The 23,261-nt window shown below is 43.6% G+C and overlaps 1 protein-coding gene across 2 annotated transcripts in view; it reads right to left on the bottom strand.

Moving 5' to 3' along the window:
* TGFB2 (transforming growth factor, beta 2) overlaps nucleotides 1–23,019 on the bottom strand; it is a 62,411-nt gene extending 39,392 nt beyond the window's left edge. The window contains exons 1-3 of one of the 2 annotated variants that reach the window (XM_010017574.1): nucleotides 22,671–23,017; nucleotides 13,295–13,334; nucleotides 9,548–9,574 (exon numbers count right to left, since the gene is read on the bottom strand). In XM_010017574.1, coding sequence (XP_010015876.1) covers nucleotides 9,548–9,574; nucleotides 13,295–13,334; nucleotides 22,671–23,017 — 414 coding nt within the window. Of the gene's footprint in view, nucleotides 1–9,547; nucleotides 9,575–13,294; nucleotides 13,335–22,670 lie in introns of both variants that reach the window. The other variant, XM_010017575.1, reaches the window with a different exon arrangement.
* Nucleotides 23,020–23,261: the final 242 nt, after the last annotated feature.

Genomic DNA, 23,261 nt, shown 5'->3' with positions numbered 1-23,261 from the left:
GGGAAAGAGGCATACATACAAACACACACACGTATGCACACGAAGAAACCAAAAATATAAAAGAATATGTATTTCAGACTAACAAGATGATATCCAACTAAATATTAGAAAAAGATGTTCTGACCATTTATGATTCAGAAGGATCCAAAAATAACACAGACTCAAGGCAGAGATCACATTCAGTGAAAGAGCTCCCCAAATTGCATCATACAACACCATGACTGCGATAATGAATATGGATAGCAATTACAGAGTCAATGTCTGCATTTCTTAAAGATCAAAACAGACGAGGAATGCATCAATGGCTTCTTGGAATAACCTAAAGAATTATTTGAAAGCATATTAGTTCAAAGGAGCATGAAAACTATGACGGCTCTTCACAGCAAGCTTAAACTATTCTTCTCTACATGCCTTATTAGTCATACTTCTCACTGGTGGGGCTCTGCAGGTATTTAGCCGACCTGTGCCTACAGAAGTAGGGCTCTAGAAATAGTCTTTACTGCTTCAGTCAAATGATACTGGCACAAATTACACAGGATATTCAAGCTTCTTATGAACCATGTTCACAGAAGGAACATTACGCTGGAAAGTAGGTTTTGAAATTGGAACTGTCCGGAGAGTCTGTTGTTGAGTTGGGTGTTTTGAAGTACTGGTTATATACCCTGGTGTCAGGGTCCTTCTGAACACTGATAGAGAAGAATACCTGACAGTGAAATGTTGTAAATACCTACACAGAACACAGCATGCTTCAGGACTACTCTAGCTCTACCCAACCCAAAGCTGACCTTCTATCAAAAGGAAAAGCTCCCCATCTCAGAGACGGAACTTCAGAATTCACAGTGAAAGTGCCTTCAAACTACAGATGCAAATTACATCTATAATGATGCTTTTTTCCTGGCTTTCTCTATTTGACACACAGATACTGTAACACTACAGAATCACAGATTCAAATGACAAGTATGGGACACCAGCTAACCACCCTACAGTCACGCCAAGTAACAAAGAGCATCTATTTGCTATTTTCAAGTTTACACAGCAATAGGTTAATTTTATATACAGAAAAGTATTACTGGAACCTAGAAGACATAAAAACATATTATAAAGTAACTGCAAATACTAATATGACTGAGAGCCAAAAAAATGGTTTAACTACAAGGCTAATATCATTACGTTGTAGTCCACCTTGCTCACTAAGAGAAGTTATGGAACTGCTGTGTTACTTTTCCAGGCAGTCCTGGCCTCAGGATGGTCAAAGTAGAGAAGACAATTGTGTGGACCAGAAAGAGTAAAATGAAGTACTGAAAAAAACACCCCCCCCAAAAAAAATTAATTAGCATATTTTTTAGACTGTGATAGTCAGTGCAGTTTCTCTTTGTTTTGATGTGGTTCCATATTTCGCCTAACTGTAGCTGGCAGTTAAGCGTCTATTTTAAACCAATAACCCACGAGGCCTCTAAAATAGTGCAACTTCCAAAAACTTCTACGCTTGACCTTTAGAAGTAGACTAAAGGAACATGACACATCGACAATGGTGGGAGAACAGACCACTTGCCAAGCAGATCCTTTGTAACCTCACCTTCTCCCCCACCATGTATATAGCTGAGCTCTTAATCATACTGTCTAGAAAGAAGGACTACTCAGTGCCTTCTCACATAGAAACACAGGCAAGTTTTGGGGAGATTGAATATGCCATTAAATACATCACCTACCCTATTCAGATTTGCCACTTAGAAAAATCAGAACTTTGCAGTTGACTTCAAAAAGGAATTAAAAGAAATACAACGCAACCACCTCAGAAGCAGACTCTGCTTTCAGCTCAGTTGAAATCAGAGCAGTTGAAATCTCCCTGCACTGGACACAACTGCTTCAAGTTTTGGCAGCTAAGGATCCAGTTCATGAGCACACAGTTCATTCGGAAAGTAGGTTATCATAGTGCTAATCTAACAATTAGGTGAACAGCACCTACTTATGATAAACCACTCCTCCAGTTAAACTGGCACTGCTTGCCTAAAGCAAACACATAATGCTCCCTTCCCCCTTACCAGCTACCCCAAGGGTGTAGGGAAGGACATGTGGATACAGCAAGGGAGCCACTTGGACTTGAAGCAAAATGAAGGAGAGGAAAGGTAAAAAAGATGAGTTCACATGCAAAGTAACATGATCCATGGGATCAAATACAGGCCACCGGAAAACATGATGCTCAGAAATCACTAATAATCAAAAGAGATGAAGCACCACTGTCCTAGAGACCTGGACTATGTTGGCATGAAACTCAAGTAGTCCCTATCCAAAGAAACAAAGCCTTAAAACCCCAGAATATTATAGTTCTCATAAATATCTATTGTATGCCCTGGAACAGCAAACCTAGCCAATGATACAGTGTTGTTTTGATTTCTTGAAAAGAGTATGAAAAAGGTTACTTCCGAATTCATTTGGTTATTTCAAAACAGAGGCCTGAGAGAAAATGCTTAGAAGTCATTTCTCCATTCTTTTCATAGCATCCATTCTTTGAAATTCCATCTGAAAAGAAGGAACAACAACAATAATGCAAAATGGGGAGGGTCAGAGCTGAGCCTTCTCATTTGACAGCCTCCTGTAGGCATCTGTGGAGTAAAAGATAATAGAGGATAATAGAGAATGCTACTCATGATCCCTTGGATTGGTTTTTAAAACGAAAAATAAGGTATGACCACGACACTATTGAAATTTGTCAAGAGACTTTCACATAAAGTTGGCAACCCAGTTTGCTGCTTGCAATGTATTTCCAAAGGAGGGATTCCCAAGGTCTGTCCTACTCCTCAAGAATGCATCAAGCTACAAACAAATTAATTGACCAGGTGGTTTATAACAGCCACAGCACAATGTAAAAAAACCCCAAACATAAGCCATGGTTAGAGGCACAGACCCCAGGCACAGATGCATTCAGTCCTTCTATTCTTCTACAAGCAAAGCGGGTCTAATACACAGCCTTGGATGCAGAAGACTGTGGCCATCTGCACATTTTTCTACACTTACCTAAACTTCTGAAAAGAGCTGCCACAAAATACTACATTACTTTTTATTTACTTTACTGTTCCTTATTGATTTTAGTAGCAATAACACTTGCACATGAGAAAAAATAGTTTTAAATACAGTGTCAAGTACACAGTAGCAGAAGATTGGGATAGGTTCTAACCTATGCTAGCTATTAAAAAAAAGGGGGAAGTCTGTAAGGGGAATAAGTAGTGAACTAAAGACAGAACAAGAGTGGAAAAATATTTAACCAAACTATTTGTTAGCACCTGGAAGAAAACAAGGAGTTGAGTAACAGCTCACATGGACTTGTCAGAAGCAATTAGCATCCAAACAACCTGAAGTGCCTTCAGGACTGGATAACAAGCTTTGCAAATAGAGGAGAAACCACAAGTGACATTTATCTTGACTTCAGTGAGTTTGGACAGTGACATGCCCAGCAGCAATGAAGGAGATGTGGTCTAGACAAAAAACATACAGTAGGTAAGCTACAAGACTAGAAAACTACCCTGAGAAAGCAGTTAGCAGAGGTTCCTAGTTAAAATAGAAGCATCTACCCAACTAGGTGCTGCAGAGGAATGAGATTACTACAGAGCTCTCAAACACAAACTAATGGGTAAATTTGGTTTGCTCAGCCAAAGATGACTACTAAGGTGTTACACAAAAACAGCGTTCAGGTATGTAAACAGCTGCCACAAAAAGCAGGGGAATGACCCATTTTCCACGTCCATGATGATTGTATGATTCTGTGATGGATAAATCATGAGTAATTCTGAGCTGCAGCTATGAAAGTTTGTGCTAGACACCACGAAAACCATGAAGGATAACAATGATGCACTAGAATAGATTGCACAGGGAGGCTGTGATGGTGACTGGAAGCATTTAAAAGGTTACACAAATATCTATCTGGAATATCACGGCTACAGTCTACACTCTCTTCTAAAGCAGGACCAATGGAGCAGCCTCTTTAAGTCCCTCCAGCTCTAATGCTTCTTCTGTGATAACTGGACAACTTGGAAGTCTGCTGCAACTATCCTAAAATTAGCTAATAAACCACAACAGCTCCTTAAGTTAGAGAAATAAGCCCCGTATTAAAGGAATTTATAACTAGGATATTTGAGATGTGTAATAACGCACATATAATGAGTAAATTCTCTGTAGCATTAATATCAAGTTCATGCTTAAAACAACACAGTAAATACTTAAAACTGATACTCCATCCCCTGGTATTGAATTCCCCAAACTACGATCCTACGTTGTACACTGCTTTCCTCCACTGCATTATGTTGGGATTCCTTTTTACATTGCTTGAAAAGTTACATCCAGTGTGAGGACTGATGGCAAAGTTTTAGTAAAATTACTATGATATGCTGCTCTTTTTCCCCCCGCCCTTAGTCTTTGGCATTATTTCACGCTAAACTTTGAACTTGCTGCTTTCACTGATGTGCATTTCAAGTTTAAAGTGGAACAGTCCAATAGCTGAAGCCAAAAGTTTGACCTCCATTATAACTGTTGTAATCTTCTGGGAAAATAGCCTCTTGACTCGTAATTTCTCTTTTCAGACTCACCATGCTGCTGATGAGAAATAGTAGTTATTGGGGCTATAAGGCCAAGATTAATGTCTGGCCCTGAAAAACAAAGAAAGCCCACCAACAGGACCGAATGACACATGAAGTTTCTCCACATCTCGTGTTCGATTACTTCCTAGATAAGTGTTTTGGACTAGAGTAGCTGCAAGATAATGAACACTGTCACATGAAGAAACATTTAAGATCACACGAAAGTCTCTGGGTTTGAGCACAGATGCCTTTTGCAGCATAACTGATTACACCACAGAGCATCACTATCTGACTTGTCATCTTAGACATGAAGGTCTGCAGGGCTGGGACAAGTACTGCAAGATCAACAGCGCCTCACGCACCAGGGTCTTGATCTCTCACTGGGGTTTGAGCAACTACTGTAATACAAGTATTACAGCATTCTTCACTTTGTCTCAGTTGGATAGTGTTGTTAGATGGATGCAGCATGTTTCTATCAAGAAATATTTGGCTGCGCTTCTACTGGAGTGAAATGATCCCTGTAAATACATGGACAAATTGTGGTTGGCCCTTGGCTCCACACATCAGAAAACCTTTCTGTCAGCAGCTGCAGTATGGGGTGAAAGTTGGCTGATGCACTAGCAGAACCAGAACGGGAGCAAAGAAAAGGATCTCTGTTAGGAGAGCTGTGGAGAGCCCTGACTCACTAAACGCGGGCAGTTACAGCCTCCCCAGCTGGACTGTTTCTACCCATGGATGTTTTACTTAGCACCTTTCAATAAGATGAAAAGAGGTGGGAGGAAGGACTACCCAGAGTGTGCTTCTTTCTCCTTTTTCACTTTTTCCAGCACAGAAGAACAAGACTGCTTTCACAGAGATCTTTTTCTTTGGTGACATCAATAAAATGTTTAAAGTTCTTTGTCAAAAGTGATTAAAAAGTTGTAAACAACATGGAATAGCTGCCAATACCCTTGAATTAGGAGTGCTCATGCCTACCTGTTTAGCTGGCAGTACTCAAAATGCTTCATAATGCTAAAAGCAAGATGTGTATTTTGGTTATTTATTTGAGGTTGACAAAGTCTCTCAGGCAGAAGGATCCCAGGCTCTCACAGGCTTTCTAACTTCAAGTCAGAAACATGAATTCTTACCACAAAGACTCTGAAGGACCAAACGCCATCTGCATAGCACATGGGATGTATTTGTTCTTCGTGGTTATTGGCTGCTTTTAGCCAAGTCAGCCACCAGCAATTTTTGTGTCCAACCTGAGGAATTGCAACAATCCAAACTAGAAGTTTGGAAAGCTCATCTCACTACAGACAGACTTTCACAAAAGCACATAAACCAAAGCCTCTTCCATTTGCCAAACAAATTATTTCCTCCACCTTGGAAAACTGCATGGGAGGATGAGAGAAGATTCATCATGACACTGAGGCTTCGTACTGCTTTGAGGCTTCCCATCACTTGTTGATGCATGTGCAACAATCAGCTCCTCAGATGAGTTACCTTTTGTCACCAGTGATTCAGGCAGCTGCGTCTTTAGGCCAGGCCAGGAACCCCTCATCGTTTGCTGACTTCATTCGAGGTTCATAGTAAAAGCTAAACCAGTCACATGCAATGAAATATATCACTTCTGAAGGCAGAATGGCAGATTTGGGCATGTCATTCTTGGAGGCAAGCAACAGGAAGCCTTCTCTACCACAGCAGTTTTCACACTGGGACCTCTTCTGAAACACGTCTCCGATGCAACCACGAAAGAGGATAGATGCTCCCAAACTACTGCTTCAAGGCTTAGAAATCAAGTCTTCTCACGCATGAACTTCTGATGATGGTCCCAACAATGAGACCAAGGAATTACATTTAGTTAGATTTTACCAGGAAACCTGCAAAATTTCATTTCAAAGAATACTGCACAAAGAAGCTGCCCCAGAGCCAGAATGCAATGCTGAAACAGTCCTGCCCGAAACTTCATTTCAGCAACAGGGCTTAGTACTTTGCCATGCTCAGAGCTCCAAAACCAAACTCACAAATAGAAACATACCCAGAATGATGAAAAAAAGGAAAAAATAAAGAATTACAATAATAAAAAAAAAGATACAGCAATCAACACTACAGTGTGCATCCAACCCTAAATCATAGAATGGTTTGGGTTGGAAGCGACCTTAAACATCATCTGCCATAGGCAGGGACACCTCACACTAGACTATGTTGCCCAAGGCTCTGTCCAGCCTGGCCTTGAACACTGCCAGGGATGGAGTATTTACCACTTCTCTGGGCATCCTGTGCCAGTGTCTCAGCACCCTCACAATAAAGAACTTCATCCTTAGATCCAACCCAAACTTCCCCTGTTTCAGTTTGAACCCATCACCCCTTGTCCTATTGCTCCAGTCCCTGATGAAGAGTCCCTCTCCAGCATGGTTGTAGCCCCCTTCAGACCCTGGAAGCTGCTCTGAGGTCTCCACGCAGCTTCTCTTCTCCAGGCTGAATAGCCCCAACTTTCTCAGCCTGCCTCCATACCAGAGGTGCTCCAGCCCCTGATCATCCTCGTGGCCTCCTCCGGATACACTGAATATAGTGGAATGGGATAAACCATAGACCTAGATCCTATTCCTAACAGAAGAATCAGCAGTGGACCATTACACAAAAAAAGGGGCACACGCAGGAGCACCCATCTTCTCCTGCTTGGGTATTCAAAATTGCAAACACAGAAACTTGCACTGGATTGCTCAGAACAGATTAGTATTATTCATCTATTGCTATTTTTAAAAGCAAGTTGCTTTCTGCCCTCTTTTTTCTCTCGAATGAGCAGCCTCACTGCTCAGCTTTTCTAATTGGGAGATCTAAAGGCAGGAAATTTCAGGAGTGCCTTGCAGAGAATGGAGGAGATGAAGCGAGTCCCACGGCACCAGCTCTGCTCCTCTCGCCCCACCTCTGCCAGGAAGCACTCCTGCATCCCTGGCAAGCAGCGTGGCTGGCTGCCTCCTCCTGCTCGGCCAAGGGTCCAGGGCACAGCCTTTCCAAACCATTCCCTGGCTGGAGGAGGAAATGAAAGCAAGTCGTTTTCAAGAAAAGCAGATTGGATGGTCCAACCCTTCCACTCCGGGGAGGAAAGTTAAAAAATAAGGAATAAAAAGGAATTGTTCAAGAAGTAAAAATGTAACAGGAAAAAAAGACAAAAGAAAACTGCCTTTTTTTTTTTTTGCATTGCAGAGAAGATCCACAGACTCAAAGCACAGGCAACACATCTTTAAATGATTAAGATAAAGACCGTGGGTAATAGATGAATGCTAGAGACAGAAGGAAGTGAAAGTTTTTAACCACATTAAAATCACAAATTCTTTCCTGCTTCGTAACAGTAATTACAATTAAAAATATTTACACCCTGGTCCCATGTAACTCAGGAACAGAAAAGTACAGAGATTGTAAATCTCTCTTTAGGGAAAACTCTCCAGCCAGTAGAAGACAGGGCCAGTGCTGCCTTCATGCAGGAAATGCACGTACGGAGATGCTCAGCTTTCAACTCCTTCCTCTACTTTTAACCCAAACTAAGTCTAGGAAGCTCTGAAAAAACGTAGAGCCCTGAAGAACTTCATGGGCTTTAGCATGGGAAATGTGGCTGCTTGCTGAGCCCACTGACTACTAGCGATGGCCATGGAAGGACTAGGAGTTGCAGAACAAATAGTGCAGTACAACAAAGCTTGGAGGAGCTCATCTACAGAGCTTCTTGTACAGCTAGCCTCAAAATCACAGTATAACATCATGGCTATCAGATAGGAGATTCATGTTGAATATCTGGTCATTCTCTCAAAGACATCCCTGAAGATACCTGCTAGTTAGCTCCAACTTAGCATTAAGAGAAGTTACTCAATGAGAGTATCAACTCTTACTATTTAAGTACAGCTATTCCTATTTCCAAGGTCCTTATTACTAAGTCCCAGTTACCAGGATGAGTTATGATCCATCATGCCCTCTATGCTATTTTTAACACAAGTGAAATTTCTTTTTAGGTTAAAGTCTCAGACCTCTGGGTGGGGTAAGAACACCTCCACTAACTACTTTGAAACATGGAGTCACCAACTGAGTCAGTAACTTGGAGGTCTCCCACGTCTTGCGCTATTGAACGTGGAAAAGAAACCAAACAACCCTATTTTCCTTTCAAAATTATGGTTTCTGGCAACAGATCTAACCTCACAGCTGGAGTGTCTGGCCCCTCACTTCCCTTAGGGATGAGTTGCCAACTGTATGAGCACTAGATAACCCATCACCACCCACTTCCTGCTCTGCAGTAGGGAGCTGTGGGTGGCACCGCTCCCACCAGCAAAAGGGCAACCAACTCTGTCAGGCCGGGTGCTCTCAACCCCTTCTTTCTCCAGGCAGTATTGATACTGAGGGTATCAGTATCACCCCAGTCTAGGTGCAGGACCCTGCACATGGGCCCACTTCTCAGGCTTCTCCAAGCCCTTCCGGATGACATCCCTTCCCTCCAGCATGTTAACTGCACCATTCAGCTCCATGTCATTGCTGAAGGTGCACTCAATCCCACTATGTCACTGATGAGGATATTAAACAGTACTGGTCCCAGTATGGATCCCTGAGGGATGCCATTTGTCACTGGTGTCCATCCAGACATCAAACCATTGGCCACTATCCTCTGGGTGTGACCATCCAGCCAATTCCACATCCACCTAACAGTCCAACCATCAAATCCATCTCTCTCCAATTTAGAGAGAAGGAAAAGGATGTTGTGGGGAACCACATCAAAGGCTTTACAGAAATCCAGACAGACAATATCCATAGCCTTTCCTTTGTCCACTGATGTAGTAACTCCATCATAGAAGGCCACTAGGTTGGTCAGGCAGGACTTGCCCTTGGTGAAGATGTGCTGGCTGTCTCTAATCACCTCCCTGTCCTCCATGGCTCCTAGAAGGCTCTGTTCCATGATCCTCCCAGGCACAGAGGGGAGGCTGAAGGTCGGTAGTTCCCAGGGTCCTCCTTTCTACTCTTTTACAAATGGATGTGATATTGCCCTTCTCCCAGTCACCAGGGACTTGCACATTGGCCTTCCTGACCCCGTATCTGTGCAACCAGGCAGTGTCCCTATACTCTTCCCAGGATACCTGTCCCTGCTTCCACTGTGCGTTTCCTTCTTGCCCTTTAGTTTGACCAGTAGGTCTCAACTCATCCATGCCAGCCTCTTGCCTTCCTTCCTTGATTTCTTACACATGAGGATGAGGAGCTCCTGTGCTCTACAGAAAGCAGCCTTAAAGATCTGCCAGCTCTGTTCTACGCCCTTGTCCCTGAGGGCAGTTTCCTAGGGGATCCTATTGACTAACTTCTTGAATAGCTAGAAGTTGGTTTTCCTAACATTCAGGTCCTGACGGTACTCTTTGCCTGTCCCAGCTCCCTCATGATCACTGCAGGTAGAGGTGATCACCTCATGTTCTGCACAAAATCGGGAAGTCCCAAAGAACTGCACGCATTGAGGGTTAGTATTATGAAGGAGAATTCATACAGAGATTGATACAACACTGAGCTGAATCAACTGCACATAAGTGTTGATGGAGAAAACTAGAAAGGGTACCAGATGTGCGCTAGACAGGGGACAGTTCTACAATCAACATGTAAGACTGCTCAGGTCAGAAAACTGCCTGTGACAAACCAAATGAAACCATAAGAAGATGAAAGTTTAAAACTGCAACTATGTATTATAAATAAAAGCAATAGCTGCTGAGAACTACTACGTAAGAAAGCAAGAACTGCAGGTAACAGGTAAGAAAAATCATAGGGGCATACCAGCTTCATGGCCAAGAAAAGTAAAGATGAGATTGACTGAAGTACTAAGGAAGCTTAGTAGTGATATGCATCGATTACAAGATAAAAACTGTTGAAATAATAAGAGAAATATGAAATATACTTCCATAGCTAAAAAAGCCAGACACTCATTAAGATGGAAAGATTCGGTTTTTATTCTGGCAGCAACTGAGAAGGTCTTACAACAATAGGTACCAATGAGACACTGTAAAACAAGCAAGACCAGATACCTTACATCAAGATGTTTTAAAAAGCTGCCCAAGGAACTACCTAAATCATTAAAACTGGCTTTCACTAAATCCCAAACACTGTATCTTAAGGATTTGAGGCAGAAGATACTTGCTAATATATAATCCTAAACAGGACAATGCATGTTAACTCAGCCTTACACTTATCCCAGAAAAAAATATGGAAAGGGCAGGAATAAGAATCAGCTCAGAGGAGCTAAGGGAGTATCACCAACATCAGCTCAAGAGAAACATATCCCACTGGTCCAGTATCTTACTGAGTGACAGCGGTAGTCCTGTTGGTAACACAGCTCTTATAATATAATCTGCTTGGTTAGCTGCAAGACATTTAAGCTGGTGCTACATAATGATTTCCTAAGGAAACACAAATAAGAGGACACCAACATGGCCAGGCAGTAAATGAATCACAGTCTTGCGTTTTAATGAGACTCAAAATACAATGCCATACAGCAAACTGTAACTGAGGACAAGCTTCTAACTAGTTCCAGTAAGATTCATTTTACTGTACTCTGCTATCTGATATTTTTATCTGTCACCTGGAAGGAAGCTAAAACATTGTTAACCAATGGCAGATGAAATAATCATATAGATGTGACAAAGAAGATGCATCATGAGTACAGTGATTTGAATCTTGAATTATCAAGATGTAAATGCCAGCAGAATCAGTATGAAAATACAGCTCTAGGACAGAGAAACTAGTCCATTCTTACAGAGTAGGGGACTCCATCCTCAGAGTCAGGACCTCTGAAAATTACCTGGGTAGGAAGGAAGGAACCCTGATGGATACTTCCCAAGTATGATTTTTTACTTCTCCTTGTAGCACTCCTGGTAAAGCTATGGCTGAAACTAGCTGCTTAAACTGTGTAATACTGCATTAGAGCAGAGTCTACAACATGCATGTACTTGGTAATGCCACAGCCACTGTTGAAATACTGTGTCCAATACTGCTGCCCACAATCTCAGCAGTATATTAATAAAGCAGAGGAGTTTCAGAGGGAAACAATAACTGAAAAGGCTAGGAAGTATCTCAAGGAGCACAACATATTAAACTGAAAAGAGCTGTGCCTCCATCACAGTCTATGGATCTGAAACACTCTCAAAGCTAGGTAAAGCAGCCCATGCTGAGCTCCTGGCTGCCTCATTGCAGGGTCTTCCAGCAGCCACTCCAGCTTGCTCTCAGGAACATCGGTTCCTGTCTGCAAGACTTCCTTCTTCCACAGGTGCCCATACAATGCCCACAGATTTGGTAATGAGTATCCAAAATAGCAAGTGAAGGTTTAAAACAGATGTGAATGCTAGAACTTGCAGCTGAACAACTTAAAACACCAAGATGCTTGTTTCTAGTGAATGTAATTAATCATTGGAATAATTTATCAGGTATAGTGCGAACCCCCTCTCAGAAAGGAATCAGTCTGGCTGGAAAATGCAGATGGGGAGAACAGCAGGCCATCACGATGGCTTCCAGCTTTTTAATTCCTAAGTGTCCATTCTAGCTTAAGGCCTCCTAGAACAGTATCAGTCTCACCCCTTCTGATACCATTTAGTCATTAGCTGTGAGTGTGGAGACCTGGAATATCAAACCCTGAGAAGAACATCTCAGCAGGGACGAGATGAGTATCTCCTTCAGTTCTAAGGCACCATTCATGTTCAGTTGGAAATCTGCTTGTAGGTCCGGCTGTCATTACATTAAGGCACTTTATGACATCGTAGTATTTCCTGAGATTAAACAAGAACCAAGCTTTTTGGTTTCATATCCTACATCAAATGATTTGGGATCAATCAAACCTCATCTCAACAGGACACAGGAAGTACCACACAGATAAAAGACAAACCATGTTTTTTTCTTTTAAAGAAAAATAAGAACAAACAGAAGCCCATCAACCTGTGGTAGACGTTGAGTCCTCCCAGGCTTTGAAAAGTATATAGTAGTAGTACAAACATGATACAAAACAGCATTCAGGACATTTCTAATCAGCAAAGTAGATTTACCTGACTCAGCCTTCATCTGAACGAAAAGCTGGGATTCTCAAAGGCTACAAAGGAACCACTTCTTGAGGTGCTGCTTAAAACCCCAGCCACAATGACCGTTCTGCCTGCCTACAAAATGCACAGACTCCAGTTTCAATCCCACAAGGAAAAACCTGGAGTGGCTTTACTGACTCAAATTAAATTAATCCAGCTTTTCAGCAATGCGAAAAAGTACCTCAAAAGTTAACTCGTTATTTCATGAGCCACTTTGACACACAGCAAGTCAGAAAGCCTTTACACAAAGCCACTTGCACCTTCATGCTACAAGCACAGGTCCTGCTCCCAAACTACTCAGCTTTCCGGCTTGTAAACTCAGCATATACATCATACAACAAACTGACTTTCAGAGTTGTTCTCCAGCTCCACCTCTAGAACTGACTTTTAAGATTTGATTGACAAGACAAAAACACCTTGTTGGCTTAGCCCTGACCTTTCTTTACAGTCCAGTGCACAGAGATTTCCCACATTCTTGTTCACAGCCTCTAGATTCCTCCCTGCTCCAGGTGCCGAGATCTGATTTTGCACATGTTTGTAAGAAGCCTCTGGATGTGGAGTGATTAGCTTCTAGACAAAAACTCGCTGTAGGGAGGATGATAGAGATATATTATGGCATGTTTATTTGCCAAGACCTTTGCAGTTATATGGTCATTTATTTTAGACAGAGGGAGATGTGGAATACCTAAAAAGTACAGGACATGAACTCATGCCTCCTCTGCATTCTCCAGTTCTTGCCATATTGCTGCCATATGCTGTTCCCAGATGACATCTGCCATCAAATGCTTCCATCAATAAGCTACTAAGGTGTTTATTTTAAATACTGAGTCCTTTTTTTTCCTCCTCCAAAGCCTTATGCAGAAGAACATCTCCAGTGGCAACTCAATAAAAGGGAAAGCACCACATTACAGTAATACATCCCAATGGATCTTGAAGATGTGGCCATTCCTTGAAACAAAGGAACAGCACTTAACACCTGATCCAAAGACTTCTGCAGTCAATGGAAAGACTTCCAGTGTTTCAGCAGGCTTTGGACCAGGGCCCTTCATCTGGGGAACATACTCTGAAAAGGCAGAAAAATGGAAAGGTCTGACTGTATCACATGTATAGCTGGCCTTGTGGCAAGTGTGCATGAGGCAGATTCCTTTCCCAATTCCACCTCAACAAATACACTTCCAGCCAGAGAAAATTACGTCTCCCAATAAAGTGGGTAAATAATAGGACTGCAAGTTGGAAGGAGGTAAGTTCCTTCAGACATACAATATTGTTCTAACTCAGGCTCTGGCCACCTTTATAAATATCTCTTTTTCCAGATCCTTTTGGGGCTCTTTTCTTCCCTGATTAGCAAGGGGAATGTGAAATTTCCAAATACATGGCTCCCAGCACCAGGGAGAAACGTAAGCTGGGATGGGGGAACCCAGATTCAAAGAGGGAGAGAAAGCTCAGACCCCCAACAATTGTTCTGAGTCCATCCTAACTAGGCCAAAGCTGCTCCCTTAGCTCCCTTCTTTCCAAGCTGTGTATCCTGGCAAGGAGCCTTCTCAGTTCCTATCACACCACCAGATCAGAACAGCAGATTTCTTTTCAATAAAGCTGGAACTTGTTCCTCACTCACAAACCTACAGGTGTATGTATGTCTGCTGCAATAGCCTGCCATTATACACTAGGTAAACATGCAGCAAGCACAAGAAGTGAAAAGTACAGACATCTTTCAGCGTACCTCAATGTTGAAATGTGGCTACTCCACTTCCAAAGCGTGCATCGGGAAGAACTTGAGTACAGAGCAGTGATTGGCACAAGACATATACAGCCCTTGCACAGCCAGGGAGGCCCAGAGCCAACTACAGGAGCCAAGAAAACTGGGCTGGATCTCTCAGAGATTGGGTGAGAATGAGAACACCAAGGATCTGCATGGATCCAACACACCTCCAGGCAGTTTAAAACATCACATCATGTTGGAGAATACAATATATTGCTTATCCTTCCCTGAGGGCAGACATCCCCTATACCCCCTGAAGGCATTTGGATGAAGAAATTAACTGCCAGTGCTGCATGCGTCAGTGGATGTGCCCCCTGGTATCCACAAATTTTGCTCCCTAGGTATTCATTAAGTGCTGTTTTGGTATTATCCAGCCAACTGGATTTATTCCTGCACCAAACCCTCAAAGCACGAAGGCCAGGAACTGCGATGCAGAGGGCAGAGCTGCCCCTCCATCATCACGTTCTTCGGGTACCAGAGGCATCTCTCAGCTTTGTTAACCTGGACCACCCCTGGGACCAAGCAGAGGTGTCACAAGGAGCAAAAGCCTGCCACAGACTCTGGTGAACGCCAGACCCCAACCTTGCTGTCCCTGCTAGCCACTTCTGCCATTATTTCAACCTATTGCTGCAGTACGTTTGCTGCATCGTTTTACACATCACTTGGAAGATGGAAAGTTCTGCGGGTGTTGTTCTTCATAGTGCACATCTGGGCAATCCTAGAGATCTTTATGACTGCTTGCCCAAAGCCCCCACAAAGTCATTTATTAGGCAATGCCCACTCAAATAAGCAAGGTCTACTCTCTTTTCAATTTGGGGTACCAGACACCATCTGTAAACACAACTGTGGCTCAGGATTAGTATCACTGTGCAGAAGCCTTCACCAGGTATGGAATTGCTAGATACTCTCCAACCACTTCAAAGGAGTCAGTGCTGCCAAGATCTATTAGTTTTTCAGCCTCTTGAGTACGAAGTCCACCCACAGGGTTGGGGGGTTTTGTGGGTTGTGTTTTTGGTTGTTTGTTGCTTCTTTTCTCCCATCCCAAGGAATGAAAACCAGCATGCTGTGATTCCCATCTTCCACTCATCACTATGGTAAAGACAAGTTACCACCGCTATTTCAGCTGAGCTAGCTGCCGGATTGCAACTGCTATACATAAACAAAAACAAGTAGGAGAAGGAGCTTCAACAGGCTTAGCTTGCCTTTTAAAATTCAAGGCAAAGGTTTAGAAAGAGGTGAAAACACTGGATAGTAACACTAGCCAAACAGGGAAAAATAGCAAAGTTGTAAGCCTGAAAAACTGAAATGGAAAGAATGACAGATTTACTGCTGCATTTGATGCACATAACCACTGATAGACTCTCCCCAGGAAGTGTTGAAATTACCATCACTGAAATGAATCCAGAAGCTAAAAATTAAATTATCTTTCCCAGAACATTCCAATTTGGGCTTTGGCAACAACAGATGTTTTAATGCTCTTAAATATATGCACGCGTGTGTGTGCACGCATGCACACACGCACACATATACTTTAGTACAGTATCCTCTTTCAAGCAAGACCTCCCTCTTAGTTTTCACGAAGTCAGACTGAACTCACGGTCCTTCTGCAGTCTTTTCTTCAAAGTCTCTGCTCAAATGCACAACTGTCAGATTAAGCAACCCATAAGGAGTCTTACAGCAGCTCCGAGTTATGAATGAATGGTTATTTGTGGACTCGCCTGTCAAGACAGATGCGGTATTTGTCAGTGCAGTGTGGGTTAGATATGGTAGGAAGGAGCCAAACAAGCAAAGTGAAAGGTCAGTATCACAACGTTTCCCTTTCCCCTGCCTCAGTTTGCCTAGAAGGATGCCAGAGCTTTTGCTGAAGTGTAATACAGTAGCCTATATTCATGCAACATACCATGTTTACTTGAAAAGCAATATAAGAATACACTAGTATACATAAGGAAAGCAAAAGCAAAATGAGTGCAGAGAGAAAGAAGAACAGGAGCATTCTTATGCAAGAAAGCTACAACAGAGGGACAAAGCCAAAACTGGCAGCAAACAACACATCTTTAGTAATTTGGTGATACTTGAATCAAGACCACCCTGTGGAAGTTCAAACACAAGCACTGTTTTTCTTGTAATAAAATGTAGTACTATGAGGTTAATTCATGTTGGAAGGGACATCCAGTTCAACCTCCAGGGTCAGCTGTGAGATTGCTTCATCTTTTATGAAGTTATTTATAATAACCTGAAGTCAACATCACACTGTGCTAGGTCTTGTATAACAATAAAAAGAGGCTCCTGCCCTAAAGGGGTCTCAGTGGGAAAAAGCTCAGCTCTACAGTAAGGATCCATATGTCAATGAGCATCACACATGAATTAAAAGGAACCCTCGCTCACCGTCCAGATTAAAACCTGAACAAGGGAGAGATGTTCTCAAGATCCTCCCCACACTCTCAGCCATGAATCTGCTGCAAGCATGCCTGTGAGGTCTAGCATCTCCTGGAAACCAAATGTGGATGCCAGAGAACCCAAACAGCAACACAAGATGTATCTCTACAGTGAAAGAGCAGTCTCTCTGTGCTACCCATCCTGTGCCTAAACCCATCCCACCTGACCTCCTCCATGAGGAGCCCGGAGCTTCCCAAGCAGCATGCATGAACAGCCATGTGGTTGGCTCCCTCTAGGAAACACAGCTGGTTTAGACAACACTGTGCTACCCAAAGAGGCAACTTCTCTGCTCTGGACCAACTTGCAGAGCACCAGAAACATGTATAAGCCTGCTCACCAAACAGGTCTAACGAAGTCAGGACTAGCACTTTATTTCTCCAGGGCCAATCCTGTGCCATTCAAACTAGGAGAACCACAGTACTAAACAGGCTCATGAGTCATTCATACATTCAAAAACAACTGGTCACACTGAGAGGAGGTGAAACAATGCTTCACATTAAGGGCTTTTTTAACTCCTCATCCTCTTGCCCTGGACATATCTTTGAGTTTCTCCTCTGTAGCTTGGAGCTGATGTCCTGTACAGTTGGGTATCCAGCTACAATCACTTAACAGCAGAAGGACAGAAAGGACAAGCACTGGGGAGCTGTTTTAAGAGGAAACATAGCTGCTTTGGGTAAGACCACTACAGGAAGCCAACTGACAGCGATGCTGGAGCTAGGAACCTACTAGTCAACACCACAGATTGAAAGGGAAACAAGCAACAGCCTGTGGTTGAAGGCAGGATGCAAACTTTCCCTAAACAGCAACCAAACCAAACTTCTTAGTCGCAACAAATCAGCAGAAACACTGGTAACACAGTATTACAGTAAATAATACCTGGGGAGCGTATCATCCTCAAGCTAAAAACTGCCTGCTTGAAAACAAGCAGCATGTGGTTTCACAACAGGAGCGGAAACATTTGTGTGTCTTCATTCATGACTTGTTTTGTCACCGTACCCTGGGGTTCCTCTCTTTATCTGTAATACAGGAGCAGTCTAGCGCAGACACTAAAGGCAGAAGGCGGCAGCTGCCCAACAGGGTCAGTGTTGTTTGGCACCACCGGAGTACTGAAGAGCTGCATCCTTCCTCTCTAAAAACCCCTGTAAAGCATTTCCTTCTCACTGGGTTCTGATGCCCAAATGACAGGTTTCAATGCAGTGACAGGGATTTGAACTGTCTGGCTTTGTTCATCCCTGCAAATGCATCACAAAGGGGGCCCTGATTTGGGAAGCTAAGGCGGACATATAGCCTTAATGTTAATGACTCCATTCACGTGTGCAAAGCTCTGCTCAAGTTTCAGAACCGTGCTGAAGAAGCTCACACCAAGGATGACAGCCCCAAGTTCTCATTCATCTTCAGTGCAGGCAGGACTCTCAAACTGACAGCAAAACATTGGAAGTGGTAATTCCAAAACAGCACAGCCATCCTGATGGCCACTACTGTTCTCACACAGTGTGCCAAGGATGAGCAAGGCTAAAACCAGCAGCTAACGGAAGAGGATGCTCTGCTTTCTTCACACTACCACCTACTCATATCCAGTCCTGCAGTTAAGTGGAACCAGCAAGAGTGGTGTGAGCTCTTGGCACTCCTGCTTGTGGCTAGAGATGTGCAGAAGACAAGGGCACACTGCCAGACAGGTCTCCGAAACTGTACAATGCACATGCACCAGAGCATGTTATTTGATTATCCCTCTTAGTATATAGGGGACTACTGTCCAGAAAATTACCCTGCCCCTGTTTAAAGCCATTTGCAATTTCCTGGTTTTTTTCCATTACCACCTAGGAAGACTGCAGTAAGTGCCATTCATGAGCAAGAAGAATTCCCACATCTCTCTTCAGGGAATCCTTTGCACTGCTTTGGGTCCTCTCTGCAAACCAGACAGTAAACCTGGCAAATGCCTCCTACAGGAGGTGCTCAGAGCACAACCATACGGCCAGCATAGTTAGGAGGCTTTAAAATAAGGTAATTCCTTCCAAGACCACTTCCATATCATCAACAACATAGGAAACCCTGAAAGATTAAGTTCTGTGTTCTGCTAAATGCAAATGCACACAAGCCACTCCGGTGTTAACATCATGGTACTGATGCAGTCAGTGCCAGCAGACATGAGCACAGCGTTCCTGCACGAGCAATTCTGGTGCCCTGAAGACAAGGAGCCCACATACATATAATTGCTGGTAAATCGAGTCCTTGTTGATAAAGTAGAAGCATGTCATTGTGCCCAGCCAGTTTATAATGTTGTCTTTCATGAGGCAAATATTCAGCAGAATGACGGGTCTATGTAAAGCAATATTCATGGTACTGAGCTCCTGAGAAGACTAATCCTACCACTCGGTGCAGGCTGGAACCTGTGGAAGCTCCTTCATGCTGAAGTATTTTAGAGTCCATGCAAACCCAGGCCCAAAGCCCAGAAGTGTGATTTCTTAGGCTACTGAGTACTTAGAGACCTCTCTCTCAAGAGCAGCTCTTGACCATGATAAAAACTGCCATGAATAAAGATGATAGAACTGGGCCCCAGCCCCGCAGCATACAGTGTTGCCTGTTCTTCTCAAGCATCCCAGTTATGTATCAGTATTACAATTCACAACCCTTAACTGTGCTTGCACTGGATTCCTGTTTATTATCAGTACAATGGTGATTATCACCCAGCCTCCAATAAATAACTAGCTTCCTATTCAGGCCCTAGATAATCAATGAACTGGTAAATAACCAGCTTCTAACGTGATCCACCTTTTACAGGAATCAGTATTAAACCATCTACTCAGGTAACTTTGCCTAGGCACGGAACTCACGAGATCTCCTCCTGATGTGCTCAGCTCCTATAGCCCAGCCCCTTTTCAAACCACTCTATAAACCAGCTCAGTTTCCAGCTGCCAACTGGACTTGGGAGAGATTCAGACCTTCAGTACCTAACCCACGCCGTCGGGAGCACAACAGAGGCAGGCGTGCCTGACAGACAGAAGCTTTTTGGTTTTTCCAAACCTCTCTGTAGTACTTTTTTCCGCTGCTACTTTTCACATCTGTTGGTTTTGGGTCCGGCAGTCCCCGCCTCACTGAATTTCCACATACACTCTGACTCGATGCGTCCTTAACCTCAAACGGACTGTCAAGCCAGATGCCCCCTTAACTTCCTCAGTACAAACTATCGGTAAACCTTAGCATAACTTCACTTTGAGCCTTAAACTAACAGCATGTGAAAAGATTAATATGAATAAATTCAAAACTAATCAGATCCCTTCTTTAAATGTTGACACAGTATTATTTATATCCCATAAATACCTTCTTGACTAAAATTCATCCCAGGAGATTGGCATCTTGCCAGTTCTATTCATATTTACTGTATTTATACAGTACAGTTGGCCAAGGATAATATTTAAGACAAAATATGCCTTAGGGTATATACAATATCTCTTATAGTTTTCCTTTTAAATCTCCTCATTGCTAAAAATATTTAGCCTGAACTTTACAGAATGCCCCACAAAGACCTATCAGCGATCCGTAGTGATATATTGCTGACTATGAGTGTAATTAGAGCATATTTGTAATACTTGGGTTGTAGTCAATTACTGCATGCTAACAACTTGTGGTAAAACCGGAACCGCTGCTCTTTCCCATGCCTGCCTTCCAGCAGCTTTTGACCTCCAGTGCGTTCACACCGATCCCCTTCTCCCCTCGGATGCAGCAGAATCCATAGAGTTAAAAATACTCGCTCCAAGACGTCTAGGAGAAAGCGCCAGAGCCGCGCTTTCCATTTCTTCCTTTAGAACGTGGTGGAGTGATTTCTGCCCTTCTGTCTTTTTTGGAAAGGTTCACTTCATCCAGCATAACTAGAGAGCAGTGGAAAAACAGTTAACCTACTTACTCTGATGTTAGCGACAGCCCTCGCACAGTAGTACTGGATCGGCTGCTTAACCACCCCTCCGATCCCAAACGTCTGATGCACTCTGTTGGTAGATACCTGCAATCTCCTTTGCTCTTCCAAACCCTTCCTATCTCAGGAATCTGGCCTCTCTGACAAGGTTTTAAAAATAGATCCTCTTTTGTCAGCACCATCCAAGTCACACACCACAGATATTTTAATTTTCTGGAAAGTATGCGGCTGCATTTTGGACTATTGGTTCTTTGTAGTTTGCTCACGTGAGGAAATAGGACAGACATACTCAGAGGGGGTGCATTTTACAACTCTCTGCTCCAGGCTCAACTCCAAAAGCCAAGGCACTGCTCTCGGTGCCCCTAACCTCTGCCCATAGGGGCTCATGCCTCTCTGCTCAGGGCACGACCTGGTAGGTCTCAAGGGCAGAGCACTGACTTCCACCAAAACCACCAGCAAACTACTACAGTATTCCAACGTGGAAAATAGGCACGATGTCTGTGTTCTCACTATGAATTACACTGAACCTCTCTGCTCATACCCACTTGGCTCCAAATAGCTTTTTTTTTTTCCCCCTTTTTAAACTATTTCTTCCCCGAGGGTAACAAGGGTGGAGTGTATTTATCATGGCTATTAAGGATGGTGCCATAATTACAATAATATAATGGCTCTGACTGCCAGGATGTCCTGTACCTGATGCTGTCATTTAAGAATAAAGGAAGAAAGCGGAGGCAGCTGCACTGAGCACGGGCTTTGGATACCTTGGCTGGCATCCTAAGACTATCACATGCAAGATGGAGCAAGCCCCAGAGCTACAACTTGCTAACCTAAAAATAAATAAGGGGAAAATGCAATTAGAAACTCTAGGATAAAGTTACCAAGATGGCTGCATTATCTATTTAAGCAAGAGGTATGTGCTTTTCAGAAACAGGCAGCAAGAATATAGGGCATCAAGTGGGGGGGGGAGGGAAGAGAGGGGAAAAGGGAGCTAAATGAAAGGAGTAGGAACTGGGCTTTGGATATGTGAACAGTGAAGTTATTTTCTGCTTCTGGTATTTCACTTTCCTCGGTGTGGTGATGAGCTAGATTCTTTTAAGGGAGTGCGGTGCTTTTTCTGGTTTTCTCTTCTATACACTTAACCTTCACTACCAAACCAAAAAGGCACGTCATTGTGATTATCAATCACCCTAAGTGCATTTGGTCAGCACGTCTGTACTTCTTTCACCTTCTTTTTTTATTTTCTCCTCTTTTTTTTAGTGCAAAACGTGGCATAGATCACCAGAAGGTCGTTAAAAACAGCAAAAGGCAGACGGGCTGAGACAGGTTCCAACAACCGAGGCTACCCAGAAGGGAAAACTTTGGCTGTACCTGAAGTGAAAGCGCCCATGAATTGAAAGGAGAGGCTGGCTGAAGTGGGAAGAGGAGGGAGGACCTGTATGTCCTCGTAGCACCAACGCTAGCAGCAACTGGTCTACGGGACAACAGAAGGGGCACAGGCAGAAGAGGAGCCCGTGACTTCTTTTTTAAAGACCTCCTTTTCTTTTCAGTTATGGAGAGATGGAAACCTGCCCGATCCAGACACTCCAAGGGAAACAACAGCAGTGGAAAGATATTGGCTCTTTTCGGAGGCTGCACAGGGGGCTGTGGGGGAGCTAAACCCAGTGCTGGGAAGGGCTCAGGACCCTGCCCAGGTACATGGTGGTGGAAAGCAGAGGCACCTTTGGGGACTCCTGGGTGATTTCAAAGGGGACGAGGGGACCAGGTGACCCTCAGACCCTCCCAGGCATAGCAATACCCACCACACAGACGATGCTAAGGACAAGGGCAACCCAAGCAAAGGCGACACAACACGATGCACAGGGCTGCTGTTTGAAGGCGCTGGGCACTGCCAAGCCTCGGGGCCGCAATTAACACACACATGCACCAACACAGAGGACTTACTTTCGGGGTAAAAAGGCTGCATGTCTATTTTGTAAACTTCTTTGGCATAATACTCCTCGTCGCTCCTCTCCCTCTCGCAAGTGGCAGCTCTGTGGTTGGCTTTCTCTTGCAGCAGGTCCCTGGTGCTGTTGTAGATGGAGATGACCTCCGGGGGCACCTCCTCGGGCTCGGGGTACTCGTCCGGGGGACTGGTGAGCTTCAGCTTGCTCAAAATCTGCCCCCGGATCGCCTCGATCCTCTTGCGCATAAACTGATCCATGTCGAGGGTGCTGCAGGTAGACAGGCTGAAAGCCACGGTGGCCAGATCCACGGTGAGAAACACGCTCAGGAGATAGCAGTGCATTTTAAGTGTTTAAATACAGCGCCCCCCCGGGAAAAAAGTGACTTTAACAACGAACAACAACAACTACGGGGAAAAAAAAATGATTGGAAAAAAAAAAAGAAGGAATTAAAAAATAAAAAAGGGGGATGTGTGCAAACAAAGGGAAGATCTGCAGACAAAATGCAGTTCAGAACCGGACTGCAAGGGCGACTTGCAATCGAAACGCGTCAGTGAAAAAACCAGCAATAATAATTACAATAATGAA

This window comes from Nestor notabilis, unplaced genomic scaffold (genome assembly GCF_000696875.1).
Source record: "Nestor notabilis isolate BGI_N333 unplaced genomic scaffold, ASM69687v1 scaffold2087, whole genome shotgun sequence".
Classification (NCBI taxonomy): Eukaryota; Metazoa; Chordata; class Aves; order Psittaciformes; family Psittacidae; genus Nestor; species Nestor notabilis.
Note: the sequence above shows the minus strand (reverse complement) of the source record. Positions and strands in the feature narration are given on the sequence as shown.